The sequence below is a fragment of the Pseudochaenichthys georgianus genome, unplaced genomic scaffold, assembly GCF_902827115.2.
Source record: "Pseudochaenichthys georgianus unplaced genomic scaffold, fPseGeo1.2 scaffold_567_arrow_ctg1, whole genome shotgun sequence".
NCBI classification, from domain to species: domain Eukaryota; kingdom Metazoa; phylum Chordata; class Actinopteri; order Perciformes; family Channichthyidae; genus Pseudochaenichthys; species Pseudochaenichthys georgianus.
In genome coordinates this window covers 60,100-80,499 of record NW_027263128.1, presented here as the reverse complement: position 1 = coordinate 80,499, position 20,400 = coordinate 60,100, and the positions used below count along the sequence as shown (strand labels likewise).

General features: G+C 43.6%; 2 protein-coding genes across 2 annotated transcripts in view; one reads left to right on the top strand and one right to left on the bottom strand.

Annotated features, from left to right (window-relative positions):
• Window positions 1-20,400, bottom strand: part of LOC117443253 (sodium bicarbonate cotransporter 3-like) — a 65,496-nt gene that overhangs the window by 28,065 nt on the left and 17,031 nt on the right. Inside the window, exons 7-11 of the mRNA XM_034079218.2 lie at window positions 19,861-19,967; window positions 19,313-19,459; window positions 16,382-16,485; window positions 15,371-15,545; window positions 13,532-13,665 (exon numbers count right to left, since the gene is read on the bottom strand). Of these exons, the coding sequence (XP_033935109.1) occupies window positions 13,532-13,665; window positions 15,371-15,545; window positions 16,382-16,485; window positions 19,313-19,459; window positions 19,861-19,967 (667 nt within the window). The remainder of the gene's footprint in view (window positions 1-13,531; window positions 13,666-15,370; window positions 15,546-16,381; window positions 16,486-19,312; window positions 19,460-19,860; window positions 19,968-20,400) is intronic.
• On the top strand, window positions 1,926-13,522 carry LOC139433521 (complement C1q tumor necrosis factor-related protein 4-like). Its single transcript, XM_071202562.1, has 8 exons — window positions 1,926-2,040; window positions 2,960-3,010; window positions 3,131-3,259; window positions 6,853-7,132; window positions 9,901-9,989; window positions 10,070-10,120; window positions 10,951-11,079; window positions 12,714-13,522. Exons 1-8 carry the CDS (start codon window positions 1,926-1,928, stop codon window positions 13,004-13,006), a joined length of 1,137 nt encoding a protein of 378 aa, XP_071058663.1. The 3' UTR covers window positions 13,007-13,522.

Below are 20,400 nucleotides of genomic sequence, written 5' to 3'. Positions count from 1 at the left end.
AAGTAGTGATTAGTAAAATATGCATGAATAATAAAAATAAAATGTTAACTAGGTGAAAAAAGGCAAGATAAACGTGTTGAGAGCCTAAACTAGTCTTTGCTGCTGCCTCAAAGAGGAGCAGGGGGGAGAGGGGGATAGGAGGGAGAGGAGGGAGAGGAGGGAGGCTGGTTAAGGAGCCCAGACACACTCACAACTATAAATGAACCAAAAACAAATAAATAAACATGTTTCAAAATGTTTTTTCATATGGGATATGGGATGTTATTGGTTATGGCCATGTTCTTATGATTTTATGATTATTTAAATGTATACAGTTCTGTTTCATGTGGGTGTAGTCTCTCTCTTTATTTCCCCCTCAAAGTGAACCAGATTGATGCATTTAAGTCCAACATTTAAAAACAAAAATCTTACCGGGGAGCATGCCCCCGGACCCCCCTATAGGATTTGAGGTCCACCCCCACTTAAAATATGTTCACATAGGTTCCTAAATAGATTTGCGCATTTTTTTAAATAGTAACCCATGTCCATATGTTTATTTTTGGGTAGTATATTTAAAATAGAGGGCTATCACTATGGGCAGCAATGCTGTACATATTGACAAATAAATCCAGCAAAATGGCACAAAAAACTGGTAGTGGCCTGGCTGGGTGTATAATTCCCGGCCTGACTTATTGTCCCAGTCCGGCACTGATTGACGCATGATAACAAATATGCCCAGCGTACCTATGACGCGCCGCAGCGATAGACTAGAGCAGAAAAGACATCACAAAATGTTAGCGTGGCTTAATAATAGTGCGAAAAGACAGCGGTTGTCGCCGGACAAGGATTCCCTCTCTCCTTTCCTGCTGAAAGATGGTGAGTGTACTCAGGGACAGCCGACCAGTAGGAGTCAGGCTTTACTTTCTTTTATATCCATAAAGAAAAAGTAAATCTGTTTAAAGTTCTGTTTCATATGGATGTTGAGAGGTATCCATATATCTCTTAATGTTGCTCTCAAAGTGCACCAGATTGATGCATCTAACTTCAATATTTAAAAAAAATGTCCTGTTGTAGCATCATGCTACAGGCCAGGTTAATATGTGTGGGTTGGAGTGAGCAGAGGGTCTTGTTGTCGATTCTTGTTCAGTTTTCTGTGACAATCTTCCTCACCCTCTCAGACTTTTAGTTGCGTGCGCTGCTAAAGAGACACGCTACCATGGAAACCAAACAATGGTGTGTATTACAGTCCGAGTGGAAACAGTTCTGAGTAAATCTGATTTAGTCAGAAATCGGGAGAAATGCGGGAGAAATATGACCCCGGGAGGAAACCGGGAGAGGGCAATGAAATCGGGAGTCTCACGCGAAAATCGGGAGGGTTGGCAAGTATGGCCAGGAGACACAGACACTTCTAGACCCATTTACTGGGGGGGCCAGGCAGGGGCCGCTTATTTCATGAGAGGGGCAAAAAGACAAAGACAGTATAAGGTAATTGTGTAAAATAAACATGAAATACAGTAGTTGGTATTTGTTTTTGTAAAGGAATTTGTTTTATTACATTTAAGTTACAGTTCTTTGTTTCAGTAGTTCTTTTTTCTTTCATTTGGAGAATTCGTTTTTTATGTTTAATCTCCACTGTACATCCGGGTCTCTGGTTGGATTTAGTTCCAATAAATCGTAATATTGTAACGTTTTTTTGGAGGGGGGCCACAGGGGGGGGTTCCCTGGTCATTGTTAGGGGGTACTGGCCCCTGTTGGCTCCCCCTTAGAACCGCCCCTGTTGGGAACACTCACTCAGCATTTCCAACAAATAATCAATGAGACTTCAGTCAGCAGGAGGCCGTCACTCACAGACAGCGAGTCTATAAAGGGCAGCGCCTCCTCTCCCCTCCTGTCTCCCCCTGTCTCTCCTCCTGTATCCCCTCCTGTATCCCCTCCTCTCTCTCATCATGGCTCCGGTTCTCCTGCTGGTTCTGCTCGGCCTGGTTCAGCTCGGCTCAGCTCAGCCAGTGGATCTGAAGAAGCTTCAAGCCGCTCTGCAGGATCTGCAGGTCGAGAGGCGAGGTGAGACCGCCAGGGTTTGACTTTAAAACTAATCCCTTGGACCAGCGGTTCCCAACCCGAGGGCATTGCAAGTGGGCCGCCAAATACCTTTGTAATTTGTGTGGAAACATTTTCATTATTAAGATTTTTTTTGTAATGGAACCTCCTTTCCTTTCTCTTTCTTGATCCTCCTTAGCAACGGTCATTACAGTCCTTAGCAACGGTCATTACAGTCCTTGACAGCGGTCTGTTCTGCTGGATTAACAACGTGTCACATGTTCTGAATCGACCAATCAGAACTGTATTTAGCCTCCGTATTGTTTATGGTTGAATGTGGGATACGAACATCTTTTAGATTCTTAAGTGGGGCCTGAGTTGAAAAAGGTTGGGACCCGCTGCCTTACAGTAACTAGTCACAAAAAGTGTAATCAGTGACCTAATCCGAGTATAAAATGAAACAAAGACATTAGTTAGTTTGAGCTGCACTGCATTGGCTCCCAGTGTCCTTTAGAATCGATTTAAAACATATTGTAACGGTTTATAAAGCTTTTTATATATTTGTATATAGAAAGTGTAGGAACAGGAAGAGTTTACAAATGCTGTTTAATTAAAACAGAGAATGTATTTTTGTTAAATTAATCAGGTTATAATATATAATATATCCATCTGTATGTCAAGATGTAACCCTGTGGTCCTGTCATCACTTATTCTTTAAATCTAATCAGACAAAGTTCCCTTGTATCCTGATTACGTCATCTTGTTACATGTAACCCGTTATTCCCAAAGCCTGTAAACCGTATTTATTCATATAAACCAAATCTTTAAAAAGGTTGAAAGCATGTGTATCGAAATGAAGGACTACTATCGTCTTTCAGGAGAAATAAATACGACTTTTAGGTCATAAATACCGCCTGAAATAACATTTCTAAATTGTTTGCAGAGATGAGCTTGCGTCTGGACATGGCTGAGAGGGAGCTGAAGAGAGTGAAAGGTGAGAAATCTTTAAGAGATGCCTCGCAAAAGGATAAGAGTGAAATGATCTTTAGATTTGTATAGATGTGGTGAACAAATGTGTGTGTATAAAAGGACTAGAGGAATGTCTTCTGTGCAGAAACCCCTAAAGTTGCGTTCGCTGCCTCGCTGGGAGGAAACGGCCTTGTGAAGACGACCAGCGGAAACAAAAACCTCGTCTACAGGGACCTGCTGACCAACGTCGGGGGGGCTTACAACGCCAACACAGGTGAGACACAATCAACAAGCTGCCATTGAGAGGAAGTGGAAATCTAAACTGAATTTGCATCAAAGCTCCAACAAAGAACTTGATTAAGGTTCGAAAGCTCAAAGGGCTTTATTGCCATATCAATCTTAAGTCACAGGCGCCTCCAACGATGCAACATAAATATATAGAAGCCATTAAAACAAATGTTGACTAATGTGCAGGTAAAGCAGGAGAAGTTACCTATACAAGGACATGCTGTACAGTGAAATAAAATACGTTCATTGTATTACTAGATACATCTTTTTACTTACGGATTTAAAACACGGACGAGCCGCAGAATATTAAGTATTGTGTTCAATTATTATATTAATACAAGCAGAATTTACAGGATATTTTTTTATTAACACATGCCTTTCAAGTTTCAGACACTGAGTTCTGAAATATTAAAAACTCTATTAAAAACTGATCAATTCATGTTTAATTCAACACACTCTCACTCCCTAAGCGTCCAATAGCGACGTTTGGTCAGTGTCCGTGGCGTCCAATTGTGACGCTCCTAGGCTCCTTCAGCGTCATAAAGGGACGCAAATAGCTTTCAACTGATTGCAATGTATTCCCATCTGCGTCGGGATTTGACGCTCATGGAAGCACGGCATTCGTTTATGTCGGCTGCCCTTAAAGGCAATGTGAGCGTCCATTCCCAGGAGTAAAGGATGGCAGAAGACACTACACTACCCAGAATCCCCAGCTATCGTTTGGACTACACCATGTGCTCTGTTTGACAAACCCCGTGATAGTCCTCAAGCTCTGTGATTGGAGAGTGTGCTCCGAGGGTTAAGCCGATTCTCGAACAGCACTTGAAATGGGATGGAACCACGGCAGACTGTCCAAAACTGGATTTGAACGGGTCCACCGCGTCCCCCCTCCCCCACCCCGTCCCCAGAACTACACATGCTGGCTATTCTGTTTCGCAACATGTTCTCTATGGCACGTCTCTACTGGGAGTTGTAGTTTTAAAAGACGTTTTCGTATTTCCCATAATAAGAAGTTGCCAGTATTAAACTGTGTACATCCCTGGAGGTTTAGGGGACAGGAAACACTCACATTTAAAACATATAATTAATAAATGGGTGAAAATTGCTTGTGCCCATAATGGGCAGTATTACTATATATACCCACATGCCAGCTAAGGTCAGAAGAGCTTTATTTAACAGCTGGTCTTATGTGTGTGACCCCTGTGATAACATTACATTACATTAATTGATAAGCCTGAAACATGCACTTGTCAAGGTTCAGAGGCACATTGTGCAAATATGGCAGTAGCCATCGATCAGCTTAAGATAAGATATACTTTATTGATCCCAAGTTGGAACATTTGCGTTACATCAGCATGTGTAACAGTTAAATATGCAGTTGTGTTTATTTGAAAATCATTTAGTATAATCACACAAATTCTGTGTTTTATATTCAACAATTCTGTGTTCTTTATTTATTGATTGTTCAATACCTGACAAGGCCGGAGATGAAATATCTACATAGGTTAGGGTTAGGGAAATATCTACATACATATAAGAGTATAATACATTATGTATAATATCAGTTAAAATAAGTGCTTCAACATAGTTAACATTGCTGGAGGTATGCACACATATTGATAGATGTCTTGTAATGCACTGTTGAGGAACCTGCAACCCAAGTTTTTCATTCAGTGCAGAACTACACCATAGTTGTGTAGGCCTAATGATATGTCAATAAACCTTAGAACATCTTGAAATCTTGAAAGGGATGTGCAAAATAGTCATTATATACGGTCTTTAATTAACAATTAGTAGAGAATAACGAGTAATGAATATACTTTATAGGGATCGTATTAATATCTAATAATAAAAATATTGAAATTCAATAACATGCTTTAACCACCAGGTGTCCCTTTCTATCAGCTGTGCACCTTTATGGTGTAAATACAGCCTATCTACCAATTGGATCAAATATAAAAGTGAGCCGAATTAGTGTTGATACTGCAAGGAGACGCATTGTGTGAAAAGAAATGTAAGATGTTGTTTAATGGCTGATATATTTATGATCCACGTCACGTTTTCAGTTCCTCATGTTTGTCTTCTCATCAGGGCTCTATACATACAGAACTACGGCAGATATGTAATATGTAATGCAGCCGAACCGTGTATTACAATGCCGTTATGTGATGACTTTCAAAGAGAAAAGCAAGCACACTCGGAATAAGGTATTATTATTATTTTGGTCTGTTTCCGGTATTTGTTAATGACGGTGTGCTGTGAGATGTGAGACTGGAATTGCACAGGGGGGAAATAACGTAGGCTATTTTTAGATGCGGATTTAGTTAAACTAATATGTTTAGGCTGTGGACCAACACTATACATTGACGGGGAAGGGGGTAGCAATAAAGATAACACCATTAAACAGTTACACAACATAACAGAAATAATATCGATAGCAGCGTCCCTAGCAACCACCTTGGTAACAATGAAAACGTCGCGATTTCCTGAAGTAATCTTCGTAATAACTAGCAAACTAAAGATCATGTACATCCACTGCACACATAATCTGAAATAACAACTCATATTTCTCGCATCAAATGACATCAAAACGCATTTTAATGGCCAAACTAACTTTAAAATAGGCATTTTCCACCCAGAATAAAACGAAGTTCGGCCATGTTTTCTTTTTCTGCAGGGAGACATTTGAAGATCACGTGACATAGACGCCAGCCATCGGAATGAATGGTGAAAAAAACGGGGTTTGTCAAACAGAGCACATGGTGTAGTCCAAACGATAGCTGGGGATTCTGGGTAGTGTAGTGTCTTCTGCCATCCTTTACTCAGAAAACATATTTGTTTCTCCGAATCGAAGGGGAAAAATACAAAAGCATTGCACACAATTTAAACCAATCAATGTTGTGTAATTAACAAGGATAGTCTGGTGTTTTTTAGTCGATGAGTAGTGCAGATATCACTGTAAAATCAATCAACAGTAAGAGGAGTACTTACTTCCGGGTGTACAATTCTCCGTTATCCAATGGGAATGGACGCTCACATTGCCTTTAAGGGCAGCCGACACAAACGAATGCCGTGCTTCCATGAGCGTCAAATCCCGACGCAGATGGGAATACATTGCAATCAGTTGAAAGCTATTTGCGTCCCTTTATGACGCTGAAGGAGCCTCGGAGCGTCACAACTGGACGCCACGGACACTGACCAAACGTCGCTATTGGACGCTTAGGGAGTGAGAGTGTGTTGTTTAATTACCAGATAATCAAACACAGAGTGAGTTCAATAATGTGTTTTAATTAGATAACTAATAATTAGTGTAACGCACAAGGTCCATTTTGTACAGTAAAAAGATAAAAAAAACAAATAAAAAAAAAAAGATAAAAAAAAACAACAACAACATTGCTATACATTTTTTTAAATCTATATGTTAGATATTTTACCCAGCATTTCGCAAAATACTCGTCCTTCACTTTTAACTTCCATGTGTGAAGTTTTACAAACCAAAGACAGCCGGACGTGCTCTCAGGTAACGAAGCTGCCTCCCACGTGCTCGGTCTAAATCCTCCCACTAACTTCCTCCCGCAGGTGAGTTCACGGCGCCGATTCGTGGAGTTTACTACATCCGCTTCACCGCCAACGCCCCCTCCAACTTCCCCATGAGCGCCGTGCTTTACAGGAACGACAACCAGATCCAGCTGATCGCCCACGAGCAGCCGGGGGGCGAGGGCAGCGACACGGCGTCCAACGGCGCCGCCCTGATGCTGGAGGCGGGCGACAGACTGAAGATGGTGCTGTGGACCAACACTCAGATCTGGGACAACAGCAACCACCACAGCACCTTCAGCGGCTTCCTGCTGTTCTCAATGTGAGCGCCACGCCCGTGTTTCTACCCTCTCTGCTACACCCCTTTCCACTGAAAACCAGTTGGTGCTGGTTTGGTTCTTAGTAGTTAGCTCTAGAGACCTTGTTTCGCTTTCCACCAAGTGGTGCCACGTCATGACATCACCATTTACGTCACTGATTTTTCTCGCCACCACTGCTCAGAAAAACAGTAAAGGCGGACTGCGTCGACTGCTGTATTAAAGTGGGGACTACCTGCTAAATGTGGACACTTGTTTCTGTCTTTGTGTTAAAGTGGGGACTACCTTCTAAATATGGACACTTGTTTCTGTCTTTGTGTTAAAGTGGGGACTACCTGCTAAATGTTCACACTTGTTTCTGTCTTTGTGTTAAAGTGGGGACTACCTGCTAAATGTGGACACTTGTTTCTGTCTTTGTGTTAAAGTGGGGACTACCTGCTAAATGTGGACACTTGTTTCTGTCTTTGTGTTAAAGTGGGGACTACCTGCTAAAGGTGGACACTTGTTTCTGTCTTTGTGTTAAAGTGGGGACTACCTGCTAAATGTTCACACTTGTTTCTGTCTTTGTGTTAAAGTGGGGACTACCTGCTAAATGTGGACACTTGTTTCTGTCTTTGTGTTAAAGTGGGGACTACCTGCTAAAGGTGGACACTTGTTTCTGTCTTTGTGTTAAAGTGGGGACTACCTGCTAAATGTTGACACTTGTTTCTGTCTTTGTGTTAAAGTGGGGACTACCTGCTAAATGTGGACACTTGTTTCTGTCTTTGTGTTAAAGTGGGGACTACCTGCTAAATGTGGACACTTGTTTCTGTCTTTGTGTTAAAGTGGGGACTACCTGCTAAAGGTGGACACTTGTTTCTGTCTTTGTGTTAAAGTGGGGACTACCTGCTAAATGTGGACACTTGTTTCTGTCTTTGTGTTAAAGTGGGGACTACCTGCTAAAGGTGGACACTTGTTTCTGTCTTTGTGTTAAAGTGGGGACTACCTGCTAAAGGTGGACACTTGTTTCTGTCTTTGTGTTAAAGTGGGGACTACCTGCTAAATGTTCACACTTGTTTCTGTCTTTGTGTTAAAGTGGGGACTACCTGCTAAAGGTGGACACTTGTTTCTGTCTTTGTGTTAAAGTGGGGACTACCTGCTAAAGGTGGACACTTGTTTCTGTCTTTGTGTTAAAGTGGGGACTACCTGCTAAATGTGGACACTTGTTTCTGTCTTTGTGTTAAAGTGGGGACTGTCTTCTAAAGGTGGACACTTGTTTCTGTCTTTGTGTTAAAGTGGGGACTACCTGCTAAAGGTGGACACTTGTTTCTGTCTTTGTGTTAAAGTGGGGACTACCTGCTAAATATGGACACTTGTTTCTGTCTTTGTGTTAAAGTGGGGACTACCTGCTAAAGGTGGACACTTGTTTCTGTCTTTGTGTTAAAGTGGGGACTACCTGCTAAATGTGGACACTTGTTTCTGTCTTTGTGTTAAAGTGGGGACTACCTGCTAAATATGGACACTTGTTTCTGTCTTTGTGTTAAAGTGGGGACTACCTGCTAAAGGTGGACACTTGTTTCTGTCTTTGTGTTAAAGTGGGGACTACGTGCTAAATGTGGACACTTGTTTCTGTCTTTGTGTTAAAGTGGGGACTACCTGCTAAATGTGGACACTTGTTTCTGTCTTTGTGTTAAAGTGGGGACTACCTGCTAAATGTGGACACTTGTTTCTGTCTTTGTGTTAAAGTGGGGACTACGTGCTAAAGGTGGACACTTGTTTCTGTCTTGGTGTTAAAGTGGGGACTACCTGCTAAATGTGGACACTTGTTTCTGTCTTTGTGTTAAAGTGGGGACTACCTGCTAAAGGTGGACACTTGTTTCTGTCTTGGTGTTAAAGTGGGGACTACGTGCTAAAGGTGGACACTTGTTTCTGTCTTGGTGTTAAAGTGGGGACTACCTGCTAAATGTGGACACTTGTTTCTGTCTTTGTGTTAAAGTGGGGACTACCTGCTAAATGTGGACACTTGTTTCTGTCTTTGTGTTAAAGTGGGGACTACGTGCTAAAGGTGGACACTTGTTTCTGTCTTGGTGTTAAAGTGGGGACTACCTGCTAAATGTGGACACTTGTTTCTGTCTTTGTGTTAAAGTGGGGACTACCTGCTAAAGGTGGACACTTGTTTCTGTCTTTGTGTTAAAGTGGGGACTACGTTCTAAATATGGACACTTGTTTTTGTCTTTGTGTTAAAGTGGGGACTACCTGCTAAAGGTGGACACTTGTTTCTGTCTTTGTGTTAAAGTGGGGACTACCTGCTAAAGGTGGACACTTGTTTCTGTCTTTGTGTTAAAGTGGGGACTACCTGCTAAATGTGGACACTTGTTTCTGTCTTTGTGTTAAAGTGGGGACTACCTTCTAAAGGTGGACACTTGTTTCTGTCTTTGTGTTAAAGTGGGGACTACCTTCTAAAGGTGGACACTTGTTTCTGTCTTTGTGTTAAAGTGAGGACTACCTGCTAAAGGTGGACACTTGTTTCTGTCTTTGTGTTAAAGTGGGGACTACCTTCTAAAGGTGGACACTTGTTTCTGTCTTTGTGTTAAAGTGAGGACTACCTTCTAAAGGTGGACACTTGTTTCTGTCTTTGTGTCAAATGGTGGACTGCCTTCTAAAGGGATACACTTGTTTCTGTCTTTGTGTTAAAGTGGGGACTACCTGCTAAAAGTGGACACTTGTTTTGGTGCTAAAGTGGGGACTGTCTTCTAAAAAGGTGGACACTTGTTTTTGTGTCTTTGTGCTAAAGGGTGGACGAACCTCCCAAAGAGTTTGACGCTGAAGCCGAGATGAAGACCCTTGAGGTTTCTCTGATGCAGCTTCAGGCAGAAAACAGAGGTACAACTCACAATGCGTTTGCTTTCACACGACCCTCATGCTGTACGTTGGACGCTAAGAATGAATTGTTGTTTTTGTAGGCATCCTAGAGAGACTGAACAGCACAGAGAGCGAGCTGAAGACGATGAGAGGTCAGTAACTCCTTAAAGTAATTATATTAATGTGATTTAAAAAACGTGTAGACAGAAAACTAAATGACTGCTATAATTGTTAGGGTTATAGCAGCAAGAAATGATAGTGGACATAGAGTTTCACAAAACAAGCGCCCCTCCTTGGCATTGTGAACTGGGTGGTAACTTTTATGGAGGATCGCCCTCTTGTGGATATTATGAGCTATTACACAATGATGAAACTACTTTTTAAATCTTTGTAATCTTTGTAAGTATCATCATTTAAATGGGCGATATATCAACCCAACTCCAATTCAAATAGTTGTATTTGATCAAAAGGAACCCCAGAACTCACACAAAAGAATGTTTTTTAATTCGTTTTAGTGTCTTTTGTCCATATTTTATTCGATCTAACTTTTGAATAGGTGTTTTAATGTAATTCTTGCATCTCAAAGTTTACATTTAAAAATTCAACATTAACGTATTTGTTACTTTGAAAAAGCCACAAAATATTCTGCACTTTCTGTGGAGATTGAAACGATGAAAATATCATAAAATGTGAGAAATACTAAAAATATTTCCCTGGACAGTAAGTTATTTTTATTGTACGAGTATTATCGTTGTTCTTACTATAAAATAAATGCTTTTGAATGTAGGGGAATAAACAAGAAGATACTGTAGTTTGTCACAGTTTTAAATAAAAAATAAACGTACATTTGAAACTCATTACATTGTTTTAAATATATACATAACATATTATAACTGCTGATTACTTTAAAAGTGTGTATAGAACATTTGCAAGTATTTGATATCTTTAATTTGTTTGTGGATTTATTGTGGATTTTCTCCAGATGTACCGAATGTGGCGTTTTCCGTCTCTCTCGGAGGTAACGGCCTCGTGAAGACGACGTCAGGAAGAAAAACTCTCATCTACAAAGACGTCATGACAAACATCGGACAGGCGTACAACTCCGAGACCGGTCAGTGACGAGAGGATATATCACACCTGTTCACGTGCATCGTAATTAAACTACATGTTTATACTCACAGAAAGAACAACAACACTCAAATCTGTGAAACGCCTCTATTGGACTCTTTAAAGTAGAGACACTACATACTGATATACACCTGAACATCAGCAGGAGAGGACTCTTTAAAGTAGAGACACTACATACTGATACACACCTGAACATCAGCAGGAGAGGACTCTTTAAAGTAGAGACACTACATACTGATATACACCTGAACATCAGCAGGAGAGGACTCTTTAAAGTAGAGACACTACATACTGATATACACCTGAACATCAGCAGGAGAGGACTCTTTAAAGTAGAGACACTACATACTGATACACACCTGAACATCAGCAGGAGAGGACTCTTTAAAGTAGAGACACTACATACTGATATACACCTGAACATCAGCAGGAGAGGACTCTTTAAAGTAGAGACACTACATACTGATACACACCTGAACATCAGCAGGAGAGGACTCTTTAAAGTAGAGACACTACATACTGATATACACCTGAACATCAGCAGGAGAGGACTCTTTAAAGTAGAGACACTACATGCTGATATACACCTGAACATCAGCAGGAGAGGACTCTTTAAAGTAGAGACACTACATACTGATATACACCTGAACATCAGCAGGAGAGAACTCTTTAAAGTAGAGACACTACATACTGATATACACCTGAACATCAGCAGGAGAGGACTCTTTAAAGTAGAGACACTACACACTGATATACACCTGAACATCAGCAGGAGAGGACTCTTTAAAGTAGAAACACTACATACTGATATACACCTGAACATCAGCAGGAGAGCACTCTTTAAAGTAGAAACACTACATACTGATATACACCTGAACATCAGCAGGAGAGGACTCTTTAAAGTAGAGAGACTACATACTGATATACACCTGAACATCAGCAGGAGAGGACTCTTTAAAGTAGAGACACTACTTACTGATATACACCTGAACATCAGCAGGAGAGGACTCTTTAAAGTAGAGACACTACATACTGATATGCACCTGAACATCAGCAGGAGAGGACTCTTTAAAGTAGAGACACTACATACTGATATACACCTGAACATCAGCAGGAGAGGACTCTTTAAAGTAGAGACACTACATGCTGATATACACCTGAACATCAGCAGGAGAGGACTCTTTAAAGTAGAGACACTACATACTGATATACACCTGAACATCAGCAGGAGAGAACTCTTTAAAGTAGAGACACTACATACTGATATACACCTGAACATCAGCAGGAGAGGACTCTTTAAAGTAGAGACACTACATACTGATATACACCTGGACATCAGCAGGAGAGGACTCTTTAAAGTAGAGACACTACATACTGATATACACCTGAACATCAGCAGGAGAGGACTCTTTAAAGTAGAGACACTACATACTGATATACACCTGGACATCAGCAGGAGAGGACTCTTTAAAGTAGAGACACTACATACTGATATATATATATATATATATATGAAACTGTTAATAATATTGTAAAAGTAAAATGAAGGATCCTGAACGTGGGAACTGTGCGCTTCAGTTATTTGGTCCCGTGTTCTTTAACCTGTCCTTCCCGCAGGTGAGTTCACGGCGCCGATTCGTGGAGTTTACTACATCCGCTTCACCGCCAACGCCCCCTCCAACTTCCCCATGAGCGCCGTGCTTTACAGGAACGACAACCAGATCCAGCTGATCGCCCACGAGCAGCCGGGGGGTGAGGGCAGCGACACGGCGTCCAACGGCGCCGCCCTGATGCTGGAGGAGGGCGACAGACTGAAGATGGTGCTGTGGACCAACACTCAGATCTGGGACAACAGCAACCGCCACAGCACCTTCAGCGGCTTCCTGCTGTTCCCCCAGCGAGCGCCTTAAGACGACCTGAGGAACCTTTAAGACGACTTCATTCACTCACATCTAATGTACAAACGAATCAAATAAAAAGCAGCTTGTTTAAATCTTTAAAACTCAAGGACTCCGTGTTTTTGTGGCTCCGTCTTAATTATTACAGTCCCGTAGCGGTGGGAATCGTTCCATGATATTGTTCAGGTTTTTCACGAGTCAATGGAAGGAAAATAAAAGCCCAGGATGTCTTCTTCACAAAGTCTGTTTTAGTCCAGTGGCGGCTGGTGGAAAATATTTTTGGTGTGGCTGTTGATATAGTGAGAAATGACCCCTTAAATTAGGACTTCTGGTGATGCAATGGCGCGTTTCCACGGCAACGCGGGGCTCGCTTTAAGCCCCTATGGGCCGGCCGCCACTGTTTTAGTCACGCTATTAATTATCAGTTTGTTTACAGCCACACATATCCCTTTGCTCCTCTCCCACCGATCTCATTCACCGCTTCTCTCTGGGACAGTGAGACAGAGGACTATCTACGTGCAGGTGTCCCCTCCTCACCTGCAGAAAGTGAAGAGGATCTTCTCAAAGACCAGAACTGGGCCGGTGCTGCCCAGGATGGTGAGCGGCTGCCCGGCGAACAGAGAGTACGCCACGCCGGTCATCGACGCGCCGAACAGAGACTCGATGGCACTCTGCCAGAGACAGAGAGAGACATGAAGAAGAGGGGACACATGTTGATGTAGAAGAGACATGAAGAAGAGGGGACACATGTTGATGTAGAAGAGACGTGGAGAAGAGGGGACACATGTTGATGTAGAAGAGACATGGAGAAGAGGGGACACATGTTGATGTAGAAGAGACGTGAAGAAGAGGGGACACATGTTGATGTAGAAGAGACATGGAGAAGAGGGGACACATGTTGATGTAGAAGAGACATGGAGAAGAGGGGACACATGTTGATGTAGAAGAGACAGTGGAGAAGAGGGGACACATGTTGATGTAGAAGAGACGTGGAGAAGAGGGGACACATGTTGATGTAGAAGAGACATGGAGAAGAGGGGACACATGTTGATGTAGAAGAGACATGGAGAAGAGGGGACACATGTTGATGTAGAAGAGACATGGAGAAGAGGGGACACATGTTGATGTAGAAGAGACGTGAGAAGAGGGGACACATGTTGATGTAGAAGACATGGAGAAGAGGGGACACATGTTGATGTAGAAGAGACATGGAGAAGAGGGGACACATGTTGATGGAGAAGAGACGTGAAGAAGAGGGGACACATGTTGATGTAGAAGAGACATAAAGAAGAGGGGACACATGTTGATGTGGAAGAGACATGAAGAAGAGGGGACACATGTTGATGTAGAAGAGACGTGAAGAAGAGGGGACACATGTTGATGTAGAAGAGACATGGAGAAGAGGGGACACATGTTGATGTAGAAGAGACATGGAGAAGAGGGGACACATGTTGATGTAGAAGAGACATGAAGAAGAGGGGACACATGTTGATGTAGAAGAGACATAAAGAAGAGGGGACACATGTTGATGTGGAAGAGACATGAAGAAGAGGGGACACATGTTGATGGAGAAGAGACGTGAAGAAGAGGGGACACATGTTGATGTAGAAGAGACATAAAGAAGAGGGGACACATGTTGATGTAGAAGAGACATAAAGAAGAGGGGACACATGTTGATGTGGAAGAGACATGAAGAAGAGGGGACACATGTTGATGTAGAAGAGACGTGAAGAAGAGGGGACACATGTTGATGTAGAAGAGACATGGAGAAGAGGGGACACATGTTGATGTAGAAGAGACATGGAGAAGAGGGGACACATGTTGATGTAGAAGAGACATGAAGAAGAGGGGACACATGTTGATGTAGAAGAGACATAAAGAAGAGGGGACACATGTTGATGTGGAAGAGACATGAAGAAGAGGGGACACATGTTGATGGAGAAGAGACGTGAAGAAGAGGGGACACGTGTTGATGTAGAAGAGACATGAAGAAGAGGGGACACATGTTGATGGAGAAGAGACGTGAAGAAGAGGGGACACATGTTGATGTAGAAGAGACATGGAGAAGAGGGGACACATGTTGATGTAGAAGAGACATGGAGAAGAGGGGACACATGTTGATGTAGAAGAGACATGGAGAAGAGGGGACACATGTTGATGTAGAAGAGACATGAAGAAGAGGGGACACATGTTGATGTAGAAGAGACATGAAGAAGAGGGGACACATGTTGATGTAGAAGAGACATGAAGAAGAGGGGACACATGTTGATGGAGAAGAGACGTGAAGAAGAGGGGACACATGTTGATGTAGAAGAGACATGGAGAAGAGGGGACACGTGTTGATGTAGAGACGAGGTGGGTAGAGTGTGTCCTCACGATGTTCCCCTTGGTGGCCTCCCCCAGCAGCCCCCCGAAGGCGATGACGGGCGACATGCAGGCGCAGTACAGGAAGAGGACGGAGGCGACGCACTGCAGGCTGACGGCGTCCCGCACGTCGCTCCACAGGAACGGGATCTTCCTGCGGACGTCGTTCACCAAACCCCCGAAAGCCCTGCAGACGAGGAGGAAGGCTTTAAAAAACCCTCTGTTACCGCGGGATAACTGCGTAAACACAGACCATATTACTTCCAGAACACGTCTCATTGTTTCTGACAGCAACGTTTCTGATTGGCCCGTGGGTCTAAAGCCCGCCCACATTTCAGATATTACGTCATAACGGACGCAAATCTGGATCAGCTCCGTTGTTCCCTCGTTGTTAGAGATGTGGGTACGGAGGAAAAGAGAGAAGGTTTTATTTCCTGACACTTTGAGAGTCTCCTGACACACCGGGGACACACGGGGACACACGGGGGACACACCGGGGACACGCCGGGGACACACCGGGGACACACACGGGGGACACACCGGAGACACATCGGGGACACACAGGGACACACCAGGGACACACCGGGGACACACGGGGACACACCGGAGACACACCGGGGACACGCCGGGGACACGCCGGGGACACACCGGGGACACACACGGGGGACACACCGGAGACACATCGGGGGGACACAGGGACACACCAGGGACACACCAGGGACACACCGGGACACACCGGGGACACACGGGGGACACACCGGAGACACATCGGGGACACGCCGGGGACACACCGGGGACACACCGGGGACACATGGTGATGTAGAAAATATATTTTGCATGATAGGAGACCTTTGTCATGTCTAGTATATGAAACAGATGTTTGTATACAAATATTTTACTGCATAATTATTATTTTTGGTTCTTTGTAATATTAACACTTGATTTACATAAATCAGAGGCGGTATGTTTATGCACCACAGAGTACATAGGCTATAGACGTGTTAAAAGGTGTGGGTTGCACACCGGCCCGTCCTCTGCAGCTCTGGCCCCGCCTGATGCTCCGACTCCTTGATGATGTCACAGTTGTGGGCGGAGCCATTCTGCGCCGACGGCAACTTCCTCTTCTCCTGCAGGAAGAGATTTAAAGTTGATATTGAATATGCTCAGCTTTCTGTCATTCACAAGAAGAACCCATTCGATGTATCACTGAGAGTATTCCACAATGTTCTGGTCCGGTGATGAATTCAAACTCAAACAAGTATTTGAAACGTTTTTTCAGGTTAAACATAAACAAATCCGTTTAGCAATTTCTTTGATTAAATCATATTTTTTCACATTTCACTTTTATTTATATGTTGATACTTGAGTCATGCTTTTTTTCACCTGCAGATTTTATGCTTTCAGGTTCAACTTTTTCTCGCTTTTAGACTTTTGGCCGTGATGTTGCGTGGAGGGCGGGGCTTAGCAGGGCGGGGCTTGGAATCATGAGTGACAGGCCTTCCGTAGTCATGTCGCCTTCAGGAATGGCAGGTATCCATGGAAGATTTCTAAACACTTACGGAGCGTCCACACTACAGCTCCAAAAAAAGCTTGGAGCTGGGCGTGTCTGGAGCTTGGGGATTTTATTCAAGCAACGCGACCAACAACCAATCACATGAATCTCTCGCCCCCGACATACAAAGCAAAAAACCCCGGGGATTTTATGGGAGCAATATATATATATATATATATAAACTCCCCAAACAGGCGAAAACCTACCAGTTTCCCCCACTGCCTCTGCCACCTCCCTCCATGCCTGGTTCCTCCAGTTTGTATCCCGGTAGGTGAAGAGGGTCTGGTCATACACAACCGGGTGATTGCTACGGCGATAGTTAGTTTCTCCTCCAACTTTTTTTGAAATATAGAAATGAACGGCGGGATATCTCTCCCAGCTTAGACGCGGTTTGATTGGCTACGGCTTCAGCTGTCAGATTTTCCGAAACGGGATTTGATTGGCTGGCGCTGGCTACTCCGGAGACGCCTGAGACGGACCGCTCTGCTACCCACAATTCAGTTCGGCGAAAAAGCGAGGCAACGTGACGTCACCCCATTCAAAGTGAATGGGCAGATTGGAGTTGTCGACGCTGTCAACGCTGTAGTGGAGACGGGCCGTTATAATACACAACAGTCCTGTGAGTGGCAGTAAAATACGTCGATATACAGTCTGAGAAGTTGGCCTTAATATTAAATTAAAAAGGCCTACATCTGGTAACCTATAGCTTTGGCAAATAACCTACCGGAAAAACCAACGTTTCTTCCGTCTATGTGTTTATCCTTTAAAGAACTACCCATGATTTAATATGAACTTACCATATCGAAGTCGATCAAGTTAACACATGTCGATACCATTTAAGGCCTTATTTGTCCGAGTAACGAATGTCCGATCAAGTCTGATTGTACTTGCATCACAGCAGCTCCATTTGCAACATCAAACAAGGACAAATATGAAAACGCAGTTCAAGGTCGTGTTAATTTCGTCAGCTATTTTTTAATTTAGTTTTAGTCTTAGCCCTGTGTTAAATTTCCTTTTTAGTTTTAGTCATATTTAGTCACCTTCATCTTGTTTTTATTCAGTCAAGTTTTAGTCGACTAAAAGTCTGAGCATTCTAGTCTTATTTGAGTCAAAGAAAACTATTTATTTTAGTCTACTTTTTGAAATGTTTGAATGGAAATGGAACATCTGGGAGAAAAACGGACTATCAGAGATGTAACGTTATCTTTGATAATATTTCTCATTTTTCGTCAACGAAAGCAAAGAGAGATTTTGGCATAGTTTCTATTTAGTAAACTACATTTTCGTCTCGTCACTTTCCGTCGACGATATCGCACGATGATTTCGTTACAGTTATTGTTTACTGCCGTCGGTGCCGTCTCGTCATCGTCTCGTTTTCGTCATGGAAAGAAAGGTCGTTGACGAACATATTTCGTCATAGTTTTAGTCAACGAAATTAACACTAGTTCAAGGGAAACCGATGTTTGAGATAGCATCAGGATCACGGAAGAGACACGTGTTCAAGTGTACTCGAACATACATTAGATCTGGGATTGCACTCTGTATGTACCGTGAGGACTGACCGGAGCGCACAGGAGAGCTTCAGTCCGACTTCGTGGGACCTGTATCTCCGATTCGACGGTACCAAGGAATATTCTGTGTTCAGATCGTGGTGGGGTTCGGAGATGAGGTTGAATGGAATGCGGTCTCACCGGTGTATTCCCCTTTCGCCCCTTCCCACGCAGCCCCAACCACAGCCTCTGATTGGTCAACAGACTGCAAGCAATGCTTCATGGGATGCGACATTAGATCTATAAACTCTAATCCTAATTTGATCATAATCAAAGTGGCATGCGGAGCGATGCTTTTATTTATTTACTTTATTACCTGGAGGCCAGAAAACCACCCGCAGAGAGGAACTCTTCACCACACACACACACACACACACACACACACACACACACACACACACACACACACACACACACACACACACACACACACACACACACACACACACACACACACACACACACACACACACACACACACACACACACACACACACACACACACACACACACACACACACACACACACACACACACACACACACACACACACACACACACACACACACACACACACACACACACACACACACACACACACACACACACACACACACAGCAAATAAAGACCGACCATCTGCAGAAACCAGAGTTATGACGAGACGCCCATTCAGGTGCATCGGCCACTTAAAGAGGCCCTTTCTTCTTCTGTGGTGTTCTGTCGGTGCATGTTCACCAGAGCCCTGCGCTCTTCCTCAACCCAACCCTAAAACCCACGACCAAGCCAACAAGTATATTTTCGTGTGTGGCCTAATGTAAAAAAGGGGCGAAATGGGAAGACGCCGGTCTCACCTGGGAGGGGACGCTCTTCGGGGGCTCGATGCGGATGCTGGGGTCCCATTCCCCCGGCGGGAGGACGGTCACCTGATCCAGGAACTCATCGATCCCCGACAGCAGGTCCGTCCGGTCCTTCGCCTTGTAGGCGACGTCGTGGAAGATCTAGCAGACACAGAGAGACGTGAACGTGTGCAACATCCTGCGTGTGGTGAATGAACAAATACAAGTTTAAACCAAAGTTGTGTTACATTTACATTACAGGCCATTGAGACGGGCGAAACTTGCAAACACGGTGATTTCAAACCTAAGATCGATATGATGATCGCCTGAAAATGGTCACCCCTTCAGTCTGAGAACATTTAGGAGCTAGACGTGAATTTAAACTGTTAGAAAATAAAGTTACAGTGGCACTATATATAATTAATATATAATAAAGCATGTCATTTACATTTTACCGAGAAAAGCTTAGGAAGATGTGACAGGAAGTGGCTGTATAATCAGACGGGCTATCGGTGCTTCATATTAGTATTTAAAGTGTAAAATTATACTATGCAACATCTCACCTCGTCCGTCATCAGCGTGGCGATGGAGCGCCCGATCTCGTGGTACTGCGGACCTTTTCCAAACGGGCCGAGCAGCAGGAAGAGGAACCTGTGGGGACAGGAAGTCACTTAGAAACAACATTTTAACACATTTAGGCCCAATCCCGAACCACCCCCTTCACCAGGCCTTTTCAAATGGCGGCCCAGAACCAACTCCCGAGCGGCCCAGCCTCCCGTGGCCAAATTCCCACACTAGTTCAGACCATTAACGCAACACTCCGCCTTGCATAGACACGTGTTTTGAAAGTGCATCTCGTGGTGCTAGTAACGGGGGTCCTATGATAGCAACTCTAAAATATGTCTCTCTCAACTCTGAAGCGTAACCAGAGACAAAACGGCCATTGATCTCGTGGAGCAGATGCACGCAAACTGGACCTTTTCGCGACCGACTTGAGCACGGGTCGGATGCTGCATTTTCCGACGCTCCTCAAACACATCACATCCCGGCACAAATCACGGATGTGATGACAGATTTCATTGCGAGGTTGAAAGAGAACTTTG